Here is a 24,135-nt window from a genome sequence, read left to right as displayed (position 1 = left end):
GCAGAGCATTGCCAAAAATTTATCCTGCACGTCAGAAGAGCTAATCCCAAGGCGCTACTTTGGATGCACGCGCCACCATGCTCAGATCATTTACATCAACGGGCATGTTATACGTATAGAAAAGTGAGGTCCAATTATATTGTTTGATGAGCTTACCCATCACGGACTGAGGGACGACCTTTTCCGCCTAGTACTATTTTGATCGCGCACTACTATCCTCAAGTAGGGTCCGCACATCATCTGCCGGGAGAAAGAGTAAGGTACCCTCCCAGGCAACATCTGTGAAGACCCGCTAGCGTTAACTCAAGAAGGAAATGTCGTGGACATTCGAGAATCCGGTTGTAACAAAAGATGTCCCCGCTCTGGCCAAGAGAATACCATAAAAATTAGGTATCATCCAACGGCTAGACTGCATTTTCCCAGCTGGGTACGTAGCCGTGAATCCGGCAGTCACGCATGTACAGTAGCATTCCGTACTTTTTGGTTGTAGGTTATGGCTGGTCTGCTGCAGGAACATGGCGTACTGAGCAGATAGTCCTCGAATTGGCTGGCCAATGGGGCACTGGATCTGCAGGAAAATTACCGCGTACAGGGCAACGACCAGATCTACTTGTATTGTGTTGTGTAATTTAAAGCTCCAATGGTATTGCCATGTTCACGTATCAGAGATTGCCCGTGGCAGCGCTAGCCAGTGGTCAATCACAGCGAGTCAACTCATTTTCCATAAGCACACTAAGGCAGTCACCCGAAAAACCGGACCCCAGTTGACCCGTCGCGTGATCTTGAGGAATGCCGAGTCTGCATGTTGCACGCACTGTTTGAAATTGGAATAAGGTGAAAAAAAAAAAAAAAAAAAAAAATTGGGACAGGCTGGCGGAATATGGACTGTCAAAAACCAGAAACGATTAATCAACCATCCCGCCCCGAACAATGAATGATGAGATGCTGTCTGCTGTATGAAAATCCAAACCAGAAAACGGCCATACTTCCCCAAAGGGGGTCGAAACCTGGGCATCCGGATCTCCAGCAAATCTCCATGGAGCGATCAGGGAGATCATCGGTAGACCGGGCCCGATGGAGAGGCTTGTCTGTCGATTCCGGGGTGGTTGTCGGCGCCCGCTCATCCAGTGTATACCAGAATAGGCAAGTATACATATCTGCCAATCTGGTGGCGCTTTTTTTCACCGATACGCAAAAACCCGTTTTGTTACAGTCAGCTAGGATCTCACGGAGTAGCTTGCCGATGACTAAACCTACGCTCATATCCACACGCACCACTTTCACTGGGCCACGATCTGTCACTGGACCCTAGTGCGTATGTATAGCAGATTCGGCCAGATCGATATGGTTCTGTGCTTGATGCTTAATAGGTGAATTAAGCCAGCCTCATGGAAGGTATCCGGATCCTCGTTCTGACATCCTCGTAACGCGCCCGCTTCGTATCATCTAATTTGCCAACCCTTTCCTTCGACTTTTGTGGACCTGGTCACAACGACAAAAGCCTTGTAGAGGAGCGATTTGGACCATGGGTGGGTCTCCCGGGGGTTCGTTCCAAGTAAGTATCTCGATGGCGACTTTAGTTGCAGCTCGTACACAGCTATGAATCTAGTGCGTGCGGCTACAAGCTCTTGGTGGCATGGGGGTCCGGAAATGCCAGAAATTGGGCAACTCGTAAGCGCGGAGTTTCACCACTTACGAGGCTTGAAAGGAAGCTTTTAGATGGCTCAACAACTCTACCCAAACACTACGTACTACGTGGTCGGCTCGTACGGAGGCAGACGAGGACGGACTTTGTTCATGGAGCGACGGCCGATGGATCCGCTTTGAATAAAATAATACAGTGCAAATAAAAAAGCCCAAAGTTGCTATTTGTAGCAGGGTGACAGGGTCCAGCATGTGCGATTAGATGGGACCGGTTCTGGGGGGCAATGGGCGAGGGCGCTTCTAGACCCCGCCCAGTCAGCACGCGCCGGAAATTGCAGGTCAGCCACTCCCGGCAGGGCAACGTAAACATACGTACCATCGCAATGCTTAATGGATGTTCCATGTTCCGCTTTGAGCAAAGTGGGAGTCATGAGCTTTTTTTACGCTGCTGACACGAGAAGAATGGCCATGGTATTGACGAGATGACAAATATGGTCGGACCAGGCTAGTTGGTGGGCAGGCATACTCTGGTAGTCTGATTACTAGCTTAGCAGGACAGGTCTCAAGTCAGTTCGTTCAGAGAGATTAGGTCGGTTTAAGTGGGGATCGTAGTCCCAGGGAACGGAATTGGAGGTACTGCATACTAACAGGATGTGTCTTGTGCAGACACAAGACTTGGCGAGTAGCAAAGGATATACTGAGGGTCGTTGTGCTGTGGCTTTGGCGAAAAGGATCTTACTGGGGAGGAAGGAAGCTAAGTGCGCTGGTCGAGATTAATTCATGTTTGTGTCCTCGTTCTCTCTATTGCAGCGCGCCTGCCCGTCACTACTTTTGGCTTAAATTGGCCCAGGCGCCTTCCTTCCCGCCCGCTGCATTAACCACCTTCCTGTTTGGCTCCCGATTACTTACGGCAGAGTACGGACTGACTTATACATAGTGATACACTGACAGATCCAAGCAAGACTTCCGCTGCGTCTTGTCTGTGACCGTATTGACAATGAAGGACATACCCATTTGGAAGTAGCGGTTAGTATGGTACACTAACCGTACGTCATTTCACTAGCGGCCCGCTGTCCGAAGAAAAAGGTGGGCCCGGTAGCAGTGTGGGCTGATGATCGTCGATGCTAGTGCGGGCTGATACGTACCATACGGTAAGGACGTGTATCAGGGTCTTGCCTTGTGCAGCGTGCTACAGTAGTTACACCATCACGTGCCCGTCCGGGGCCATCGCAGACGCCTCTCTGCTACCCCCCGGCAACTCTGCGATGCCCTGACCTCAGCTTCACTTTTAAGTTTTGAATTGTCCTATTCTTGATGGTTCCAGCCATGACTCACTACTTACAAAACCATTCATTTTCCGTTTTTTACAACGATCGTTGGTGAAGACTGGCTTTGTCTTCATCGCCGGAATGGGCCTGCTTGGTTCATTGCCGTTAAATCCGTGCAATGTCCATCGGCGCGCCGGCCTTTTTCTTTTCCCGAAGCAGACGTCCTCTCCTTCAGACCGCACTTCTTGGCACAAACAGCTCTCTGCCTCGTCTCGATTTCTGCTTCCACAGCGATCGATGTCAAAGCGTCGAGGATCTGGTCATTCCTTTTGCCTCATAGCCTGCAGCGTGGTGCACTGCACCTGGATGATTGACAGCGATGGCCTTTATAGATAGTAAGCCCCTTTTCAGGCTAGCACCGCGCCCTGATCATTTTCGACTGTCGAGTGCATACTATTTGACATCGCCAGACTATCTACAAAAGAGAAGAGATAATGATATCGACATGGGATCCTAGATTCGAAAAATGTACTATTGACGGCTAGCACTCATTTTTTTTATCACGTCTATTCGAGCTACGTCTGGAACCGCCGATGTACGTAGCACCAAAGCCACCGGGCAATGCAACCTTCATTTCCCTAGCGTGCCGCAGTGATCAAGACGGTGTTGCAAAAGCGTCTAACCTTCTTTTTCAGCGAGAATTCCATGGTTCGAAACGCCCTCCTTACTTGACTTGTCCTATCAGAAGCCGATGAGTACGGCTCTACCTTCTTAGTCGAACGGGTAGCTGCCGAAGAATTCGAAGAAAGCTTTGTCCGGCTTTCGACATAGCATGAGCATGACAAACAATATCCGCTAGGCTGTTCCTTTATTTTTTTTTGATCTCTTTGTTGAACCACAATGTTGAACTATCCTGGGAGCTTTTGAAAGCTTGCCTCTTCCGTCCCACTTGGTCACGTCAACTTGCACGCGGATCTGGCTGGTTCCTTCTTGTGTAAGAAGAGCCATGCTCAGCATGCTCAAAACAGATCGATTGATCTGTGAGTCGCTGAACCGTCACCGTTCTTAGCAGTTATTCGTTGGTCAACCGGTTGATATCAAAATACCGAACCTCCTTGAGCATAGACCAGATGCCCATTGACGTGCTACAACCTGGTTGGATGATTCCTTGCAGCTGCAGACAAGATTACAAAACATCCTATAGGATTAGGAATTCAGGTTTGATCATGTCTTGAAATTGGGTGCGGTACGAGTGGCGGTGAATAGGGTTTGAGAAATCTTTGACGAATAAGACAGATACTGACGGCTTTTTCCGACATCTAATGCAACAGATAAAAATTCCATCTAATCAAGTTCCGTCTTCCGCTTGCCTCCTAATTCGACGTCACAGCTTGGAATCACGGGGATCAGCCTGAATGACCAAAGATCCAATTAACAGAGAATCAGATAAGACTCCAACAGACTAAACAAAGTGACACGGATGGAAATATCCGGACCCAAAAACCGCTCCAGAAGACCGGTAATGTACCCGCACTTTCTGCAGAGGACGGCATGGATGTGTAACGCGACCAAGGCGGTTTTTGGGACTTTCAATGTAAATGGGCACCGTTGAAGCTAGGACGATCATAAATCATGTCTTGTTCTTCAGAAAGCGACCAATCTATTCTCGAGAAAAGGTCTAAACGGCGACCTTCTGCGAGTCATACGACTAAACGCCGGCAGAACAGAACAAAGGAACTTCGACGTACGTACGTAACGCAAAAATCGGAACTATGTATGGATCTGCGCTATGCCATTGGAAGCCTGAAGTTGAGTCTATTTAACGCTTGACACGAGTTGTAATCACGATTCCAATTGCCCCTGATTTACCTCCGTCGTCTGAGACCTGCATCCAGCAAGATGACACTCAATCACTACCTAGATACGTACTAAGGGACGTACTGTGTTGAACATTAGCCTAGTTATGTACTACCCAGCTGGATACTTTAAGATTGTATCAATATCAGCCACCTGTCTTTGTGTGACGGTGTTCTTCTTCACCTATCGCTGTTTTTGTATATCTAGGTAGGTACGAGACGGATGGCAGCCCATGTGCTTCTCAAGATTAAGGTAGGTAGTAGCGGTAGCGTAGCATTCAGCCTCGATCGATAGACCGGCTTCCAGGATCCATGGTGCATAGACCTAGCAATAAATAAATCAATCAATCAATCGACCAAGCCAGCCATACAGGATTAAGCAACAAAGCACTTCCTCAGAGTAATAGGAATATGTCCAAATCAAACAACCCCATCACAATCCGGGAAAAGCCTCGCCTCGTGCTCGCGTCCAACCAAATCTCAAACCTACTTTATACACTTTACGACACCTGGATCAATATGTTTAGGTAGTTTGAGTAGTATCGGATTCTTTGGTTTTCATCTTGCATAAAATCCGTCCTGGAATCCTAATGCTGCCCAGGTAGTATGTACATGGTAAGTACGGAGTTCCTGAACAGGCTAGTTGACATCCTATGTATTAGCTTTTTCTCAGTGCTGAAACTGTCCATGCACGTTTGGGCACTGATAGTGGGCTGGACAGTGCGAGGCATCATGATCTAGATTGATGCCAGATAGACTATAGACACCTTGATAGTTCGAAAGTTTCAAAAGAGGCAGGTGAGTAAGTGAAGTCTCCGAAACAATCTTGAAAAGCAACAGTAATGAACCAATGCGCTTTCTCCTATTCAGGGGTCCGCGATGAATCAATCAGTTCTGGATACAACATAGTCACATGCTACGCCCACCTCGGGTTCTGCTTCTCAAGCTGATTGTGTGAAGCTAAATTTCTTTTTTTCTTATCCAGGTGTTATCCATGCATCACCCTACATAACGCAGGAAACCCCACTGATATATATATAGAAAAGTATAAAAAAATTCTGAAGGTCCAGCCGTAGAAAGTAAGTTTTTACCTAGATGAGTAATTTTTCGACGGAACGACGCATTTGTGCGCCGGCGCAGGCACAGGGGGGGCCAGGACAGTTTGACAAGGTTCAGGCATGGAACGTTGGACGAGGTTGTGTAATGATTTGAATGAACTGTGGACTGCATAACTCTACATCAGCAACGACAAAGCTTTGGGCATGGGATGGGTGGTTGACGGTAAAATCCGCTCCGCCTTCTCATTTCGCACCTTCCTCTTCGAGTATTATCAGATTATCTAAGAGACAGACGGATGAGTCGATTCTCCTTTTCATGTCTTATTTTCTTTTTTCTTTCAATATTACAAACTCATTTTTTGGGTCTTGAGGTCTGTGTGTGATTACATCCGCCTTGTACTTGGACTTGGTTAATGACAGCCGCATTTGCTTCTTCTTGTGAATGCAGAAATGAGGACCCCTTATTTTCCAAGGTTTGATGTAGTCCGAGACAGGCATATGCAGCTTTCCGAGGATTCTTTCTAGCTAGATAGCTAGACTGCAAGGCTGACTCGGCTGGTTGTTGGTCGAGGGGCTGGGTATGTCTGGCGTGGCGAGGTGAGGCGTACTTCCGTTGTCCTCTTGAGCTTGATATTCTTATATACAAAGTTGTGAAACAACAAGGAGACACCTGGTAGGTGGCCGGCCAGTAGTTTGGTAGGCGAGTCATCTATTCTTTGAATCACAAGTCCAACTTTGTAGAAGCGAAACACACAAGTCATGACACAGGTAAACAGTACTTCTTCAAACCTAAGTTTATCTACAAAAAAAGATGCCATTGCATTCGAAGCTAGTATGACGAAAAGAAATATTCATTGAGCATTACCTAGGTACATAAAACTTCTTCAAGTAAAGAAATCTAGAAGAAAAAAAGGCCGTCCGTTCACATGCTAGTCCTTCTACTCTTTCAAAAGAGGCCAGTCTCACAGGCATATGATCGAACGTCGAAGAAGAAAAAACTTTTTATGAAGTCCTCTTGGCGAATTCCACCCGCAGAATGAGATGGCGATAACCGACTGGTAAAATGTTAGTAAATAGCAAGAGGAGTAGTCGTGAAAGAAACACTTACATCCGTCCATCTTCTCGCAGGCGCGCGCTGCATCGCTTCGGTCTGCAAAACTGATAAATGCGAATCCCTTGGCTCTCTGTGTATCTCTGTCGCGGGCAAGGAAGACTCTGGTGACGCGGCCGAATCGTTCGAAGAGATCGCGGAGTTCCTGCTCCTCGGCCAATTCAGATACCTACATCGTTTGTGTTAGTCGAAGCTCATACCATCATAGCACCATATAAAGGGGGAAGAAAAAAACTCACGTTCGTAACTCTGAGAGTAGCAAGATCGTCTCGCTCGTACTTGCCACCGCCGCCGCCGCCCGCGGCAGCAGCAGCAGCCGCAGCAGTACCTTTGCGCAGATGAGGAGGAACATAGCTTCCACCAGCAGTATTCATACCACCAGCAGCAGGCTCCTCGTCATCCAGACCCGCACCAGCACCACCAGCGCCCTCGTCGACAGGTGCCATAGTATCCTTGAACGGACAACGAGCCGTGAAATGCTCTCCCTGACAGATACGACATTTGACCTTCTTATCCTTGAGCTGCTCCTTCACACTACCCTTCTCGCCTTCCTTCTCAGCCTCCTTGGCATGCACTTTCCAGTTAACGCTAGGCCTGAAAATAATATTCTCGCCAACAGAAGTGGTATCAAACGAAGGACCGGGTGGGTGGCCCTTTTCGAGGCCGAATTTGCTCCACGCCCTTCGCTCGGCGACCTGTGGGTTTACGTGTTCCTTGACGATGGTTGTGCGGATTCGGCGTGTCACTTTGACTTTTTTGCCGTCATCGTTGAAGCGGTACGATACGATCGTCTTGGTGCCATCCTTGTTGGTTGTGATTTGTTGTGCGGGGAGCGCGGAGGGGTCGTCAAACTCCTCGTCGTCGGCCCAGTCGGCGCGGCTGTAAATAGGAAGATGTTAGCATTTGCTCTCAATAATATTTTCAAGAACAGAACTCACTTCTCGAGTTTCGACATGGTTGCTGTGGTTTGTGAAGCGTGTGAATCTTGTATCAAATTTCTTGATAACGGAGCGGAGCGTTGTGGATTTGATTTTCTACCGTTGCGCCTCGGTGGCGCGCCGCTGTGGCTAGAGCTAGCGAGTATGTCACGTGATACTTGCAAACACATCAAACAATTCCCGGCGACATTATCTAGACTCAAACTGAGTTTCTGGTTCCCTTGCTTTTCTCGAAGATAAATCAAGTATCAGAAGGGGAGACATAATTTTTTATTTTCATCTATCAGGATGCGGTGACCATACATCTAGTTGAATGATTTCTTCAGTTGAAAGGAATACATCAGTTCATTGAGCACCTCCATCCAATTAGTGCCTGTGGGCGAGAATGTATATATATATTGATCGAGAACGATCATAAATTTGATCAGAGCCAACATTGAATTGATGGCAACTCCTTGGGGCCAAATATCTTACCCTATGTCAATCCAGCCGAAATTGGAATATATGCTATGAAAGATACAATTTCATTTTGAAACTTTGCTGAGATACTCTTCAAATTGACTGCAAGCCGCTCATAACATTCGGAACCTCGACAAGAGCCAACGTTCATCTAAGCTTACTTGTGCGCAGTAACCGGGCCATGTCTACGTAGGTATTCTTTACAGCTTACAACATACTCAAGCTCCTTGAGCGAATTTGCTTCCATAAAAAAATTAATTGATCGAAGAAAGCTGAAATCTCTTTTCAACCACAATGCTTCCTCTCTATAAAATCTTCCCGCCTTGTGCGGTGAAGTAGACGTTTGATTCTCGAAGCTACATCTTACCAAATAGGGCACTTTCTAGAGTACGAGTCGACTCAAGTCGTTGTTTACATGTATCTTTGTAGCAGCTGGCAAACGCGGGTTTGTTATCTACGTTTACAGCGCCATTTGGGAAAGGGGCAGTAGACGAAATTATTCTAAACCTCACGGAATAGACACAGGGGCCATGTGATGGTCAGAAGACGACCAAAAATGGGTTGAGCCCGACTTGTGTATCCTCATCGCGCCATTGAAGACCGACACCAATACATGCTGCTTCACGGCGTTGAGCGACGTGACCAAGACCATCGAGGTTGGACAGTACGACGTCTCAGTCCATGGCAAAAGTTATGGCTACCCCGGTTCCTCTGTACTTGCCGGGCTTGCCTGCCGCCTCGCTTACCCACACTGGCCTTAGGAAGTTGGATCCACGCTTTAGCATGCGTGATGGAAAGAAAGAGCTATTCTAGCTCCCCGAGCCCTGTCCCAATGCGGTGATTGATCAAGACAGCTTCCTTGTTTCGCATCTCCAAATTCTTTCGACCAAATGACGTTATCTTGACGGAAACAGGGACGGCTTCGTCTGGAGGTCAAAATTTGTTGCCAAAGTACACGCGAATGATCAATTCCGCTGCCTGGCTTTCGATTGGATATGCGCTTGGTGCATGTTTTGGAGCGACCCTAGGTCGAATGGAATGGGAGAAATGGCGTTCAGGACATCCAGGGCCCTTTTTTCAAGGACGCACAGTCCTCTTTGAAGGTGATAGCAGCTTTCAGATGACGGCTCAGGCAGTCAGTGACATAATTCGCAATCGACTCGATGTGATTATCTTCCTGATCAACAACGACGGATACACCATAGAGCGAGTCGTCAACGGTATGGACGCCGATTACAACGACGTGCAGCCTTGGAAGTATATATCGGCATGTTTTCTTGGTGTGCCAAAGGATGACCCATCCTATCTGGTCTTTGCGAAACGCACGAACAATTGGAGGGAGCTGTTTGAGATCATCGACTATCCGCAACTCAAAGCAGGCAAGGGGTTCAGTATGGTTGAGGTGATGATGCGCAAGGATGATGCGGTTGCTTCGTTGAAGGAATTATTAGAGTCGGGAAAATAACAGAACCGTGTAGGTTGATTGGTAATTGTTGATTTGTATCTCGATCTCAAGCCGTCAGGGACTTTCTTACCACCCTATGATGTCTTTCGGGGACCTCCCCATTCCTTGATGAGCGATAGCAATCATTAGACACAACCAGGCATGTATGACCACGACAGACAATCAATCAATATTCTTTTAAAATGGTCCTTCTCGTATATGCAGCACATGTTTTAGAATCGTGGACAACTCGTAGTCTGATATTACGTAGTCCTATCACAAAGATCATACCCACGCTTCATCATCGCATGCGGAGCCGGCCGGTGTCGGAGATTTTATGGAGTCAGCTCTGGAGTCTAGAAGATCTGATATCGGCGGATCTCGCTTCGAATATTAGGGTCCATGTCGTGGTCGAGAGGTGGGTTTGTTTGATCGACGCAAGTAAGCTGTGGGTTGTACGCATTGTGAAACAGCCTGCAGAGGGTGAACTTGCTTTTCGTAGGCACGTGGATGGGCATGCACCTGCCTAGAGTGTTGGATGCAGGTGGCTCCCTCCAAGATTGCCGACGAGAAGCCCTACTCGATAGCCCTAAGCAGAATACATTAATAAAACCGGATACCTAATAAATAGTATATTACCCATGCGACGATAAATCTGTGGATAATGCATCTCGGTGGGGTGAGCGAGGCGATCTCCCTTTCTGTTTAATACATGGTGGTGATCAGCTTGTTAGTATCTACCCCAGACTAACAGGGTGTCCTCCGTACACTATGCATAATACTAGGGTTAGTCTTAGGGAGGCTCCGCCAGGACAAGGGATCGGGGAGTTCCGTCACTGTTTCGATGCGTCGCCGGGGTTGATGCAATGCGAGCTGAACTCATCTGATATGTTGAGCCGGAAACAGAGACTGTCGATCGTCAAGAGAGTTAATGAGATGAATATCTACAATGTGTCGAGAATGGATCAGACCCCTTGTATAAGGAATAGTACTGTGTTTATTTGTTTGATAGAAAAACCTAAAGGAACATGATTGGACGAGGCTTCTATCACTTACGTACAATAGAGTTAGCATCTTAGTAGCCGCCTATTAACATCGTCGTTTCCCCGATGTAACCTGCACTCCGTACAAAGCCCTGTCAGCGTGCTATGTACTCCATAGTAAACCGATCAGTCGGAAACGCCGTGTTACGTAAAAAGGTTAACGGGTGGATGGTGGTCACGATGAAATCATCTGTGCTTCGCGATGCCTTGATTTGAGGTGAGATTCGATTCGAGTAGTTACCCAATGATGCACAAACCAGTTCATTTCCGGTGCGATTCCATGCGATCCATGCATGCAAGCACATCGCATACACTGTACCTATAACAGCATGGGGGCGGGAGCGGCCGAAGTGTCGCGAGCATGGTAGATAGGCACAGAGCTGGCGTTGAGCTAGGAGCGATAGCTTGAGCGTTATCTCTAACAGCAAGGAAGCTGCGCAGTCATTAACGTGATTAATTGAAGTAGGCTCCGATTGGCTGCAATGCTTATCAGGCCAAGACAGACGCCACCGTCGGTACACGAACTTTACTAAGCCAGCCAATCAGCATTAGTGCAGATCGGCTCCTTGTCTCAACCGGGCCTAGTGCGGTCAAAGCCCACGCGACTGACGCTCCACTCCTAACCCTAGATTGGCCATTCCACAACGCTGATTGGTGCATAGGGGACTATCAACTGATAATGGTCCGCTCCTTCCTTCTAGATGTAGAATACCACCTTCCCGATGCTGGCTCCACTCGAGATAATCTCGGGAACCAGACGGATACTGGCACGCTGAGAAAAAAATTGTTCAGGTCCGCACACGCGACTCGACCATTAATATATAATATCTACTCGTCCTTCCTGCTTCTTCCGTTCTTGCTCTTTTTTCTCGTGTCGTTGAGTTGATCATCGCCAATCCGATTCACCTCGGCCTGTGTGCCTCTGTTGTTACACGTTCATATTGACGCGGTCGTACTACTCAGTCTCGTGGCTTTATAGACGAACATATACACTACAAAATGTCCGGAAGCGATTTGGCCGCGGATGTTGAGAAACATCCCGTCAACAGATACTATGAGGATAACTCCGGCGCCGTCCCCGGGGAGACTTTCGAATATGGCGATTCTTGGTACGCCAGAATGCAGCGTTTCGCTGGAAAGCTCAACGTCGAACAGCGAGGTATCGAGCGAGTGCCGGACAATGAGCGCACAGATAACTCGTATCTGAACGTGGGAAGCATGGTGCGTTGTCTTGAAATAGCATAGCGCATTAACATACTGAGACTTTTCAAGTGGCTCGCCGCCAACATGGTTGTCACATCCTTTGCGATCGGAGTGCTCGGACAATCGGTCTTTTACTGCGGTTTCGTCGACGGTATCTTGACCGTGTTGTTCTTCAACTTGCTCGGTGTCTTGACTGTCTGCTTTTTCTCCATCTTCGGTGCTGAATTCGGCTTGCGTCAAATGGTGGTTTCCCGTTTCTGGTTCGGTTGGTGGGGTGTCAAACTCAGTATGGCCGATCTTTCCGCATGAAAATATGACATTGTGCTGATACAAACTCAAACAGTCGCCTTCTTCAACGTGCTCGCTTGTATCGGCTGGKCGGCTGCAAACTCGATTGTCGGCGCCCAATTGATCGTTGCTGTGAACCCTAATGTGCCTGGTGCTGTTGGTATTGTCATCATTGCCATCTGCACTCTGTTCATCACCTTTTTCGGCTACAAGGTTGTTCACGCGTACGAATTCTGGAGTTGGATCCCTACTTTCATCATTTTCTTGATCGTCTTGGGAGTTTTTGCTCATTCTGGAGACTTCTACAACGTCCCTTGGGAAGTCGGCAAGGCCGAACTGGGTTCCGTTCTCTCTTTCGGTGCAACGGTCTACGGTTTTGCTACCGGATGGACTAGCTATGCTGCTGACTACACGGTCTACCAGCCATCTAACCGCAGCCGATTCTGGATCTTCTTCTCGACCGCCATTGGACTACTTTTCCCTCTGTTGTTCGTCGAGATGCTCGGTGTTGCTGTCATGACTGCCACTAACATCAACGGCGGTGACAACAAGTATGCCGCCGGTTATGCCGAGTCTGGCACTGGTGGTCTTTTGGGAGCCGTTCTCTTTGATCCCTTGGGTGGATTCGGCAAGTTTTGTGTTGTCATCCTTGCCTTATCCATTATCGCCAACAACTGCCCCAACATCTACTCCGTCAGTCTCACTCTCATGGTGTTGGCCCGCTGGACTCGCAAAGTCCCTCGCTTCATCTACACCGTCATCGCTACCGGTGTCTATATTGCCATCGCCATCCCTGGTTACTCCCACTACGAAACTGTGTTGTCGAACTTCATGGACTTTATCGGATACTGGCTGGCTATCTACGAGGGTATTGCCATCACTGATCATTTCGTCTTCAAACGTGGTTTCGGCGGATACAGCCCTGAACTCTACGATCAGCCAGACAAGCTTCCCCCTGGTATCGCTGCCGTCTTTTCTTTTTGCTGCGGTGTTGCCGGTATGGTCACCGGTATGAGCCAGACTTGGTGGGTTGKGCCTATTGCTCTTTTTGCCGGTGACGCTCCTTATGGCGGAGATGTTGGCTTCGAGTTGGGTTTCGCTTTCGCGGCGGTTGGTTATTTGATTACTCGTCCTATTGAGATGAGAATATTTGGACGATAGATTTAGTATATAGAATATTTGATAGTAATACATCTTGGATTTTCATCAGACTCAAAGTATTCATTTAACTTACTAAATTAGTGTCATACTGCTGCGCATACTGTATATGCCTGCACTACGGGCAAGTCTTGAGGTATATTAGAGCAAGGAAAAGTCAATTGGATGTACATTGTAAAAGACTAAAATTAGATTGATATCCATTCAGCATCAATGAATGTCCGTTGAACCAAATGTAAAGCTTACAGCCATCACTGACATGTGACAATGCAACAAAGACAACTCCCAATCCAGTCCCAACCTAGGGCTGATACCCTACCCACCCTTTCCGCATCTCATCACGTGACACATAGCCCACAACGCCCGTTCGCTTACATCCAATTATTCCCGACGCGGATAGCGCCAAGCCTCTTGCACCAAACCGGGTTTAAGGGCACACAAAACTACTCCCGCCTTACCGAGCGTTTCGCCTACACTGCTACTTCGTGAACGTCGACAACCCTCCATCGCCAATCCCACGCAGCCAGCAAACCCGAATCTCTCTTCCGACGAGATCAATTCTTCGAAAAGACAAAATGGCGCACGAGAACGTTTGGTACAGTCGCCCTCGCACATACGGCAAGGGCAGCCGTGAATGGTAAGGATTCCTTGCCCTTGTCCCTGTTTCGCTTTGGTTTGGGCTTGATGGTTGGAGGAAAATGATGGAGAACTATTGGAAGAGCCGGAATTGAAGATCTCGAAGATGAGAAAATGAGCAGGAAAAAAGATGGATTGGAAGGGAGTGGACGAAGTCGAAATATCGGTCAAGGCCACACGGTACATGCAACAACGAAGCGAGACATCTGGAAGAACCATCAAGCGCCAGGAACAACGCGAATTTCATGACTATGTACTAACATATTGTTCTTTTCCAGCCGTGTCTGCGCTCACAAGGCCGGTCTCATCCGCAAGTACGGATTGTTGGTTTGCCGTCAGGTTAGTCTTTAACCACCCTTCGCCAGCTTACAACATGTTCGCTGACTTTGTTTTGTAAATAGTGCTTCCGCGAAAAGTCCACAGACATCGGCTTCGTCAAGTACCGATAAACGCCTCGCCTCTTTATCTTGTTTCCGCCTTCACCTCAAAAAATTGAAAATACAAATCTGATTTGGAAAAAGCGCGCATGGCATGGCATGGACGAATAGCTCTTTATCATACGCCCTCTTTCTCAAAAAGAACTCTCGTGTGTGCTCGAAGCTAGGGTTGTTCTCCTCGAATGATTGATTGATGGATGGACGAAAAAGGGAAGGATCGAAGGGTTTGATTGTGATGAGAAGACAATTTATTTTTTTTGCCTGTTCACACAGATTTATTGAGATTATGTGAATCCAGAATGGCATGGTTCTTTACCTTTTTCTCTTTTTAGACTACGTATCGTTAATGGGATTGTGGGTATTGAATGACGAAGGAATTTGGTTGCTCAGTCTTGCAATTTGCGTATAATGAGATGGAATTATTTGGAGGACTGCTATGGACTACTGCCTTGGTGTTTTTATACATTAGGGGAAAGGATCATACGACTGCATGGGTATTTAGATATGACCCTATGTAGTTCAGTTTGTACAATTTCAAACTAGTTGAGACAACAATCACCCATGCAATAAGAATATGCTAAACACAAAAAGGAATCATAGTAATATAGTATTTACAACTTAGCAATCATCTTATTACCCTTCTGTAACCATGCAGAAGCATCAGTCACGAGCTCATCAACGATAGCTTTGGCAGTCTTTTTCTCCGTGACGACAGCGGCAACCTTGCCCATGAGGAAGGGGCGGGCATTGTCCAGAGTCTCATCATCAACGTCATCGGACAGGTTCTCAAAGTCGTGCTCGACGGGGATAATGCCCTTGGAAGTCAATTCCTTGATCTCTTGTGCGCGGTTTTCTTCCCAGTTGGTGATGTATGCGTTGTTGCGGACGCGGAGGGGACGACCCTAGTATTCATTAGTGATCTGTAGCAAGTGCAACATGAGGGGGGGACGTACAGTGAAAATGATGGTTCGGATATTGTCGTCAAATCCAGCAGTGCGGACGGCCTCCTTGTGGGCCTCGGAAGCACCAGCCTCCTCAGAGAGAATGAATCGAGTACCAATCCAGACAGCAGAAGCACCAAGCATCAAAGCAGCAGCAACGGACTGGCCGTTAAACAAACCACCAGCAGCAACAACCTGCACAGGGGCGCCGGTCAGGGGACTCTTGTGTCCCTGTACGAGCTTGGCAACGGTTGGGATGAGCACGGTAGTAGGAACATCACCAGTGTGACCACCGCCCTCACCACCCTGAGCGCAGATGATGTCGGCGCCGAGTTCGAGGCACTTCTTGACGTGTTTGGGGTGTCCGATCATGTTCATGTAGAGAACACCGGCCTTGTGGAGCTTCTCAACAACGTGCTTGGGTGGCACACCGACGGCACAGACGAAAAGTTTGGCGCCGCTCTCGATGATGATATCAATAAGCTCGTTGAGCTTTCCCTTGGTGTAGTCATGGCTAGATCGAAATTAGCGCGAGAGAATTTGCATGTGATCCGAGAAAAAACTCACTTGGTCTTTCGCGCGTTACCGCCGACCTGGGGCAAAAGCAAATCAACGCCGAATGGCGCATTCTTATCGGTGAGGTATCCCTTTAATTCGTTGAGTTGCTCACGGAGCATCTCTGGGGTGTATCCGATACCGCCGATGACACCAAGACCACCGGCATTTGTGACGGCGGCAGCCAGCTTTGGGCCGGCGGCCACGTTCATACCAGCCAGGAGGACTGGGTGGTTGATCTTGAGAAGATCGGTGATGGGAGTACGGAGGACCTCTATTCAAGAATAATCGTCAGCTTTTGTTCCCATTTGCGCTCGTTGAGGCGACGTTAGTGGTGGGAATGAGATAACCTACGTGGAGATGCCATGGTGTCAATCTGTCGACGTCTGTCGTTGATAGAGGAGTATGAAGAAAGGGAAAGTTGACAAAAAGGTTGAAAATGTAGAGCAAGGATTAAGAAGATGAAGATGGAGAAGATAAAGTAACGTGGAGTCCGGCTAACAGTTGGAGGTGAATAAGCGTGAGGAAGTACGACGGCCGAGGCACTTTGTGACGACGGATCAGCTTATGAAGGGCGCCTGTCGGGTGGGTCCCACGAAGAAAATGCCTCGGCTCCCCGAAAGCTGGGGAAGCCGCCTGTGATTGGTTGGTTGTTGTATTCCTTTCATAGAGGATTCTACTATGCTGTTAATAAGAGGATTAGGGGATCAGTAATCATATAGCATTTACGTACAAAATGGCAGGGTCTTGCTTCTGGAATTGAGAAGTGCTTGGGTGTTGCTCATCGTACTCCGACTGTCCGAATACTAACCATATTGGATTATAGCTCAACAGTCATTTGATTCAAAATGAACTATATGTGATTACGTGAGACGGAGATTTCGACCCGGCAGATTATAAAAATGTCGGAGGGGCTGGGAGACGGCTTTTTAGGGCTAATAATAACACGTTTCCTAATTCGGAAGGTCTATTTTCGATCAAGGTCAGGCTCATCATAAACGCAGACAACGATGATTGAGTGTTGGTAAATCGATAGGCTTTTCGAAGGCCAAAATAAAAAAAAGAATGCCACTATTTACTTGAGATGATTTATCGACAGTGACTCGAAGAATACAGATAAGGTTCTCACAATCGATGAACATCCTCCGTACTCCCACCTGCTAGTAAAATCCGTGACAGAAGCGCATATAGCCTACGAGAAGTAGTTGGATTTGCAAAGAGCGTGCATCTTGGCCGTGTTGTTCTCGCGTCTTAAATATCTGTGCATTCTCATAATTTGATAAAGTTTGTCATGGGTAATGATACGGTCCCAACTACTTATGGTGCATTGAACAATGATCCTGAGTACACAAAGATGGATTCATACTATAATCTGAAATGGAATACATGACTTCCAGTACTGACATAATGAGCGATCAGCTTCAGGTAGTTGCGAGGCCGGATTTCATCATTGTCAACGAATGTGTTCATCTGAATTCCTTAAACTTAGCCAAAGCATACAGAAGTAGTCAATGGGATTTTACATGACAAATAGTGGCGATTTCGGGAAATAAAAAGCACTTTCGGCTAATTGTTTTGAATTCCTACTTTTCTGCAGCCCTTTAAATGAGAGTACATATGTCTTGTCCTCCTCGATTGAATTCACAGCACTTGAGAAATTACCTACGTACCCACATGTAGTCATTTTCAGGAATAAGGTGCTGCTCAACTTTAACAGTAAAAGTTAGACAGACAGTATGGAAGTGGTGTGGTTAGACGCACCTGTCTTACATCTTCTTGCTTATGCTAAGTTGGTGCTGTTCAAGCCCGAAATCGCGGTTCTGAGAACATAGGGATCCTCGTCAATTCTCTTCCTAAGCTCCCCAGTAGCGAGCTCCTCAACATCCCAGGACGCCCAAGCAAATCGTCCATGTAAGAACTTGGCCTCGTCAGTCGCGGCCCAGACGGCAAAGGCACCACAAAGATCGTCTATACATTTTGTTAACACCCACAAAGATCATCTGGAACTAATCTTTTCGCCTTTTAAGCGGGGATGAGGACTTACTACTGTCAAATGACTCCCTAGGAATTTTGAGCCCTACTGCTTCCCAGCCGGTACTGTAGATGGAACCAGGATGAAAGCTGATCACCTGCATCTTCTCAGGGGACACATTTTGAGCAGTAAGCTGAAAGAACATTGTGCCTGCCATTTTGGTCAAGACATACGCAGGTCGGTCGCCAACTCCTGGATATCCTGCCATGTGAATGACCGAAGATGACACATTGATCAGATACTAGCAAGCGTTAGTACGTGGCTGTAGTATTATGTGGTGGTTACAGACCTTTTTCTTGTCTCCAACCTGATTGTGGAACTTCTCCGTCCAGAACAGCGGCGATTTGACATTGATCTCAAAATCCTCCCAAACCCGGGCTGCACCAAGCTGGATCAACGATTTAGGCACCGAGCTCTTGCCCACATTGGCGACGAATACGTCGACAGTAATGCCCTGAGTAGCAAGGTAATCCCAAAATCTATCGGTCTGCACGGAGTCAAGAACGTCAACAGAGCGGTCAATGATCTTGGTACTTGTGCCGACGGATATAGCTTCCTGTCTGAGATTCGAGGCAGCCTTCGCAAGAACATCTGCACGACGGCCGATGATAATCACCGTGTCGGCTGATGCGTGAACAAATGCTTTTGCGATGTTGAAGCCTACTCCAGTCCCTCCGCCGGTGACCAGAACGATCTTTCCTGCTTGGCTAAGTTCAGGCCGAGATGGTGAGATCGCTGGATATGGCTTTGTATGAACTGTCTTGGTGACATTTGTGGCAGACAGCCCCTTGAAGAGCTGCATCAAAACTTCCGGATCCATTTTGATTGGTGTAAGGAAGTTCTAGCTATGAAGAGACAGAAACGAACATTTGTCGGCGGTAGAAGAGTAGGACGAGGGCGAAGAATGTGAGGCGAAGAAACCATATTTATAATATCATCCCCCAAATGTAATGAAGGTCTCATAAACAGCTTACTAATTTCAGTCCATCGATTGACCTGCTCAGCAAAGTACAGAATCCATCCATGTACAGAGTAGTGAAGTTAGGGCTTGACTATCCCGCGAGGGCATCGGACCCACCAGTTGACTATACAGTAATATTATTGGCTGATTCAAGATTTCGATTGCGGAAGCTAATCCAGAGTGGATAGCGCCCGCAGACTGGCAGACGCTTTCCCGCTGCTTAACGCCCATCTTCCTGACCATCACTTGTATGTGAGTCAATTATTGTCATTCATTCTCGATACGATAGCATCTTATGAATATTACATGACACTAGCAAATGGAGAACGCGTGTACGCCTTGCGCCCGGGCAAAGCGGAAGTGCGAAAGACAAGCTCCACAGTGTGCGCGATGCCGCAGACAAGGCATCGAATGCATCTACCCCCCTGCAAAGCAGACTCCATTCGTCTTATGCAAAGACGATAATGCGTCAGTTCATGGCTACGGCAATATGCCGAATATGACATATAGCCGACCCCTAAATAATACATGTGGCTCTGAACTTTCGCCCTATCCCTACGTCAAGTTGTCAGAAGTGGAAGAAGTAGATGGCTTGTATGATTGTATCATTGGTCCCGAGACACCGCTACCACCGAACTGGACCTACACATTTCCACTAGCATCTGGGCTCAATCTTACGGGAGTCTCTGCAGGTCTACCTGTCCTCAATGAGCAACTATTGTCTTACATTGCCATGTTCCACAGATGGCTCGTGCAGTGGGTGGATCAAGGCAGCAATCCATTTATCCATACAATTCTTTACAAAGCACGAATGCCTTTATGTGTGCAGGATGCGTATACAACTTTATCGTCTTATCTTCACAAGAAAGCCACCAATGAGCAAATAATCTTTCGAATCCTTGAAGAACGAGTGCGGCGGCTGGTAGCCACTCATGGTCTCGAGGATTCACCTGGAAAAGACTATTCTGTCTTACACTCAATGGATCATCTAGCTAGAGTCCAATCCCTGCTAATATACCTCATCATGGGACTATTTGATGGAGACATCCGTCTCCGTCATTTCACGGAGAGCCAGATGCCAATTCTTGAACAATGGGTGGACGCAATGATTGACCATTCCAACCAGATTATGTCCACCACCACAGAGGGCCAGCTCTACAGCCGGTTGAATGTCCCGAATGTCAACGACCGTGAAAACCTTAATTGGCATTGTTGGATAGTCGCGGAAAGCACCCAACGAACGTGGATGATGGCCGCTGGGATTCAGGCAGTTTACTCAGTGATGCAGCTGGGTAGAGTACCGCAATGTACCGGATCCATGGTGATCACTACAGGGCTAGGGATCTGGGAGGCTTCATCGGCTGAGACCTGGAGCAGACTATGTCTGGAGACAAGGCTGGGCATTTTGCGAATGTCTGAAGCTGAGCGGTTGTTCGTGGAAGCTGCGCCGGAGGAAGTTGATGATTATATGAAGGTGTTCTTAGAAGCGACTTTTGGTAAGGATCGGATGGAAAGATGGGTCCAGACCGGAAAGATGATTATATCTTGATACCGAGAATAAATCCAGAAGGTTACCTTCCCCATGCACACTGAAGAAGACTTCTAGTATATATCTATATCTTAATTGGTACACTCACATAACAATAATATATGAAAAAACCTGACATAGATCGACTATTGCTCCCTTATCTTTGCCAGGGAACTAGCCAACGCCGCGATGGGATGCTTGTCCGGTGGATTTGGAACTTTCCCACGCCACTGCTCCTGTCCATCTTTATAAATTACAAAAGTCGGCCACCATGTAACCTCGGCAGCTTTTTGCACTTCGGCCCCTTCGTCATCCAGGCCATCGACCTGTAAGCTTTCAGCTAGTGTAACATACGTGAAAAGACTATATATCTCCAACCTTAAAAAACCTAATATTAGTATTCACCACCTCAGAGGCCAACTCATTGAAAAGAGGCGCCACCACCTGGTTTTCGGCAAACACAAGTCAGACTATAGTCAAATAATTGCCATTATGAGTAGCTGCTCTACTCACCTTGCAAGGCCCACATGTGGGTGAATAGAAATCAATCACCACAATGCCAGGCTTTTGAAGTTCCTCATGGTAAGCTGCTAGGGAACTGAGCTCATTCACCATTTTGAAAGGAGTTGTAGTGAATATCTGCTGACACTATAGGCAAGTCTTGAATTTGGATGGTAGCATGGTGTACCTAAAAACTTTCCTTTGCTGGTAATGCTCTAGTTATATGGCGCCTGGAGAGCTCTGGGTTGGATGTGGAGCATGCAGGAATACCGATGGCGTGAGAACCCATAATAATAGCGTGATCTAACAGTATTACATGGCGCAAACCTTAGTTTTGCATTTTTCAAGATATGCTTGTTTTGGGGCTGATTTTGTTGGGCGCTGTGTCAACTGATGTGTATAGAATGGCCAGCAGAGATACACAGATCTTACATGACGGAGCTACTTCTTTTTCGGTGATACACCCTATTCGGTATGACGAACGTGAGAGCTCTACGAATACTTCAACAGCACTAGACAACTTTTTCATACAGTCAATTAAACGATATCTCCCCTAAGTCCTCTCGAAGGCAAAACTAGTGTACTTTATGCCACCGACTTATTAGGAATTACAGTATCAGTTTCATATAATACTTCACTGGCTCCCAGGGTGCGTATACCCAGTTTTTCTGCTTCTTCATCGCTAAATGTGCCGAACTGTGATAATGCAGTCTGTGTCAGCTTCATATTCAATAAAACACAAGGATAAGGGAGCATACCGTATCGACCTCATCATAACTTCTCAGACCAGGGGGCGGCAAGATCTTGTTGAGCAGATAATGCAAAGTGAACGAGATGACATAGCCGCATAAAAACCCAGCATACGATGCTTTGATCAAACCAGCAGGAACACCTCCCGCAGTGCTGGGATCTAGACTCGCCAGTCCTGGAAGGAAAGGTGCGGCACCAACAACCCAGGAAACGTAACCACGCCAATTCACACCGTGCCAAAACCAGTAGATGCTCTGAGATGATGGCTGGTACAAGTCTGTCAACTTGACTTTTTGGTGACGAACGAAGAAGTAGTCGCAGGTAAAGACTGCGATCAAGGGACCAAGTATCACTGGAAACAAGGATAGCAACGGATTAGGACTTTCCCATAGTTAAAAGGCAGGAAGAACATGAAAGCTTACCTCCGAAGCTATTCAAAACAGTAGTGAAAGTGGATGCTTTTGCAATGATCTGCCATGGTTGGATGAGGACGGAGATAACCATTATCAGATAGGAACCACGTCGAATGTTGATATACTTTGGGAGCAATCCGGCAGCGTCCATACCACCTGATATTCCGTTTTCAACAGTATTGATAGCCACCATTGAACAAATCAAGCCTAGTGAGACAAAGAATGTTGCAGCACGAATCTTAGGGTCATCGTAGCCGCGATCCAGCCACACTTGAATGATATTTGGTGGGTTCCACAAGCCTAGATCAGTCACATCCCCGTACAACTGGGAGGCAGCCGAAGTACCGAGCAGCCCAAATACGGGAATGACATTACCGAAGAAGAGTAAAGCAAAAATTTGTCCCTTGAACTGGTTGCCAGGTCGACGAGCAAAACGAGAAAAGTCGCATTGGCTTGTTGATCCAACCACAGTGCCGCCAATGACGGTGGTGATACCATCAATCCAAGCCCAACCAAGCTTAGAACTTCCTTGAACAGTAACTCCAGTGTGCACCAATGGACCGGCGCCCCCTGCGGCTGCCATCAGACCGATCGACATGGCAATCAGTGTGATTGCACTGATGGTCAGAGTGAATCGAAACGGAATTCGCAGCTTTTCAGGCGGTATATAGAGGAACGGGATACAAACTACGGCTTCATGGTTAACAGGGGGCAAGTTATGAGGGTACCAGTGAAACGTACTGATATTGAAAATGAAGAAACCGACAAACTCCTTGGTTGTCATGCTGGCCGATGCCGGTAGCGTATTTGGCATATGCTGGTATCCGGAAAAGATAGTTGACAGTAAGGTCGATACCAGCTGTCCACCTGTGAATGCTTGTACACCGAACCATACTAGATATTCGTTGATCATCAGCGAACCGCATATTGCTTCTCGAAGTGGATGAAGGGCTGTATCTACCGCAGCATAAACAGACTCGCATAAGCAAGGGGAAGTAGGAACCCCATAGTCCAAACGATTGGCGTGCATTGACTGTGAACCCGATGTGCCATACTGCGCCGATCCTGGTGTCAAATTGTGTTAGGTCTTGTTTAAACGATAAGGAAACGATAAACTAACCATCCCAAGCTGATAACAATGGCAATCTGGATCAACTTGGCCACAAAATTACAAACAATAGCCTGCCATACACTGAGGCCCATGGACAGCAGCGAGGACACACCCTGCCAGCCAAAAATTGTCACGAACGCGGTACTCCATAGACCGATAAAGTCCAAATCTCTCCATGTTCGGCGTGCTAAAGGCCCATTCCATCAGACTCGTCACTCGGATCGGCCAAAGGACGCTCAGTACATACCGACAGGCAAGGGAACTAAATCGGGATTCTTCCAGTGATTAGCTGTGTCGCTCCCGCCGACTCGCAGTGCAGCAAAAATGGTGTTCCAGGCAGGCATCTTAGCGGGATAGCTACTATGTCGTAGTCCTAGCGAACATGAAGCTCGTGACTCTCGAGCCATGCGTCTCGATGCCAGCCATGGATATTTATCACCGGCTGGAGACGCCGCCACCGTCCACGTGGACTAAAGACCTTACAACGATTTTTCACCTAATCAAGCACGTCTTATTCCGGCGACATTGCGCTGGTGGAGTGTTTCTTCAAATTCCACGTGTGTCTGCTTGGCTTTATCGGCACAGGCTTCCTCTTTGTTGGATTAGCTTTGCTAATGAGGAGAGAAAGCCCACTTAAATCAAGTTAGATAACATCTCCCTTCCACATTAAAACCACGCTAAAGGACGCTTTTCAGAGTTGGTTGGCACCAGGTCGGCACATGTACCGACAGACCAGACTGCTGGGTAGTCTAAGCAGACTTAGTGTCTATCACGCCATTCTCACGGCCCGACAAGAATTA

General features: G+C 47.4%; 7 protein-coding genes across 7 annotated transcripts; 3 read left to right on the top strand and 4 right to left on the bottom strand.

Moving 5' to 3' along the window:
• Positions 1-6,828: 6,828 nt before the first annotated feature.
• BHQ10_004479 (uncharacterized protein) lies at positions 6,829-7,892 on the bottom strand (the record flags this gene model as incomplete). The annotated part of the gene is made up of 4 exons (XM_040876848.1): positions 6,829-6,881; positions 6,935-7,106; positions 7,177-7,816; positions 7,876-7,892. The coding sequence occupies 4 exons, from the start codon at positions 7,890-7,892 to the stop codon at positions 6,829-6,831; spliced, it is 882 nt and encodes a 293-aa protein (XP_040732983.1).
• A 1,403-nt stretch (positions 7,893-9,295) lies between these two features.
• BHQ10_004478 (uncharacterized protein) lies at positions 9,296-9,799 on the top strand (the record flags this gene model as incomplete). Its single annotated transcript, XM_040876847.1, has 1 exon — positions 9,296-9,799. The coding sequence occupies one exon, from the start codon at positions 9,296-9,298 to the stop codon at positions 9,797-9,799; it is 504 nt and encodes a 167-aa protein (XP_040732982.1).
• A 2,021-nt stretch (positions 9,800-11,820) lies between these two features.
• Positions 11,821-13,473, top strand: BHQ10_004477 (uncharacterized protein; the record flags this gene model as incomplete). Its single annotated transcript, XM_040876846.1, has 3 exons — positions 11,821-12,042; positions 12,094-12,310; positions 12,368-13,473. The coding sequence occupies 3 exons, from the start codon at positions 11,821-11,823 to the stop codon at positions 13,471-13,473; spliced, it is 1,545 nt and encodes a 514-aa protein (XP_040732981.1).
• Positions 13,474-15,154: 1,681 nt separating this feature from the next.
• On the bottom strand, positions 15,155-16,406 carry BHQ10_004476 (uncharacterized protein; the record flags this gene model as incomplete). Its single annotated transcript, XM_040876845.1, has 4 exons — positions 15,155-15,445; positions 15,497-15,998; positions 16,052-16,313; positions 16,394-16,406. The coding sequence occupies 4 exons, from the start codon at positions 16,404-16,406 to the stop codon at positions 15,155-15,157; spliced, it is 1,068 nt and encodes a 355-aa protein (XP_040732980.1).
• A 1,413-nt stretch (positions 16,407-17,819) lies between these two features.
• On the bottom strand, positions 17,820-18,891 carry BHQ10_004475 (uncharacterized protein; the record flags this gene model as incomplete). The annotated part of the gene is made up of 3 exons (XM_040876844.1): positions 17,820-18,007; positions 18,084-18,312; positions 18,361-18,891. 3 exons carry the CDS (start codon positions 18,889-18,891, stop codon positions 17,820-17,822), a joined length of 948 nt encoding a protein of 315 aa, XP_040732979.1.
• Positions 18,892-20,056: 1,165 nt separating this feature from the next.
• BHQ10_004474 (uncharacterized protein) lies at positions 20,057-20,581 on the top strand (the record flags this gene model as incomplete). The annotated part of the gene is made up of 1 exon (XM_040876843.1): positions 20,057-20,581. One exon carries the CDS (start codon positions 20,057-20,059, stop codon positions 20,579-20,581), a length of 525 nt encoding a protein of 174 aa, XP_040732978.1.
• Positions 20,582-21,646: 1,065 nt separating this feature from the next.
• On the bottom strand, positions 21,647-23,679 carry BHQ10_004473 (uncharacterized protein; the record flags this gene model as incomplete). The annotated part of the gene is made up of 7 exons (XM_040876842.1): positions 21,647-21,757; positions 21,820-22,163; positions 22,234-22,911; positions 22,966-23,118; positions 23,198-23,289; positions 23,345-23,522; positions 23,583-23,679. 7 exons carry the CDS (start codon positions 23,677-23,679, stop codon positions 21,647-21,649), a joined length of 1,653 nt encoding a protein of 550 aa, XP_040732977.1.
• Between the last annotated feature and the right edge of the window lie 456 nt (positions 23,680-24,135).

This window comes from Talaromyces amestolkiae (genome assembly GCF_001896365.1).
Source record: "Talaromyces amestolkiae strain CIB chromosome Unknown scaffold7.1, whole genome shotgun sequence".
In the NCBI taxonomy this organism is placed as follows: domain Eukaryota; kingdom Fungi; phylum Ascomycota; class Eurotiomycetes; order Eurotiales; family Trichocomaceae; genus Talaromyces; species Talaromyces amestolkiae.
Note: the sequence above shows the minus strand (reverse complement) of the source record. Positions and strands in the feature narration are given on the sequence as shown.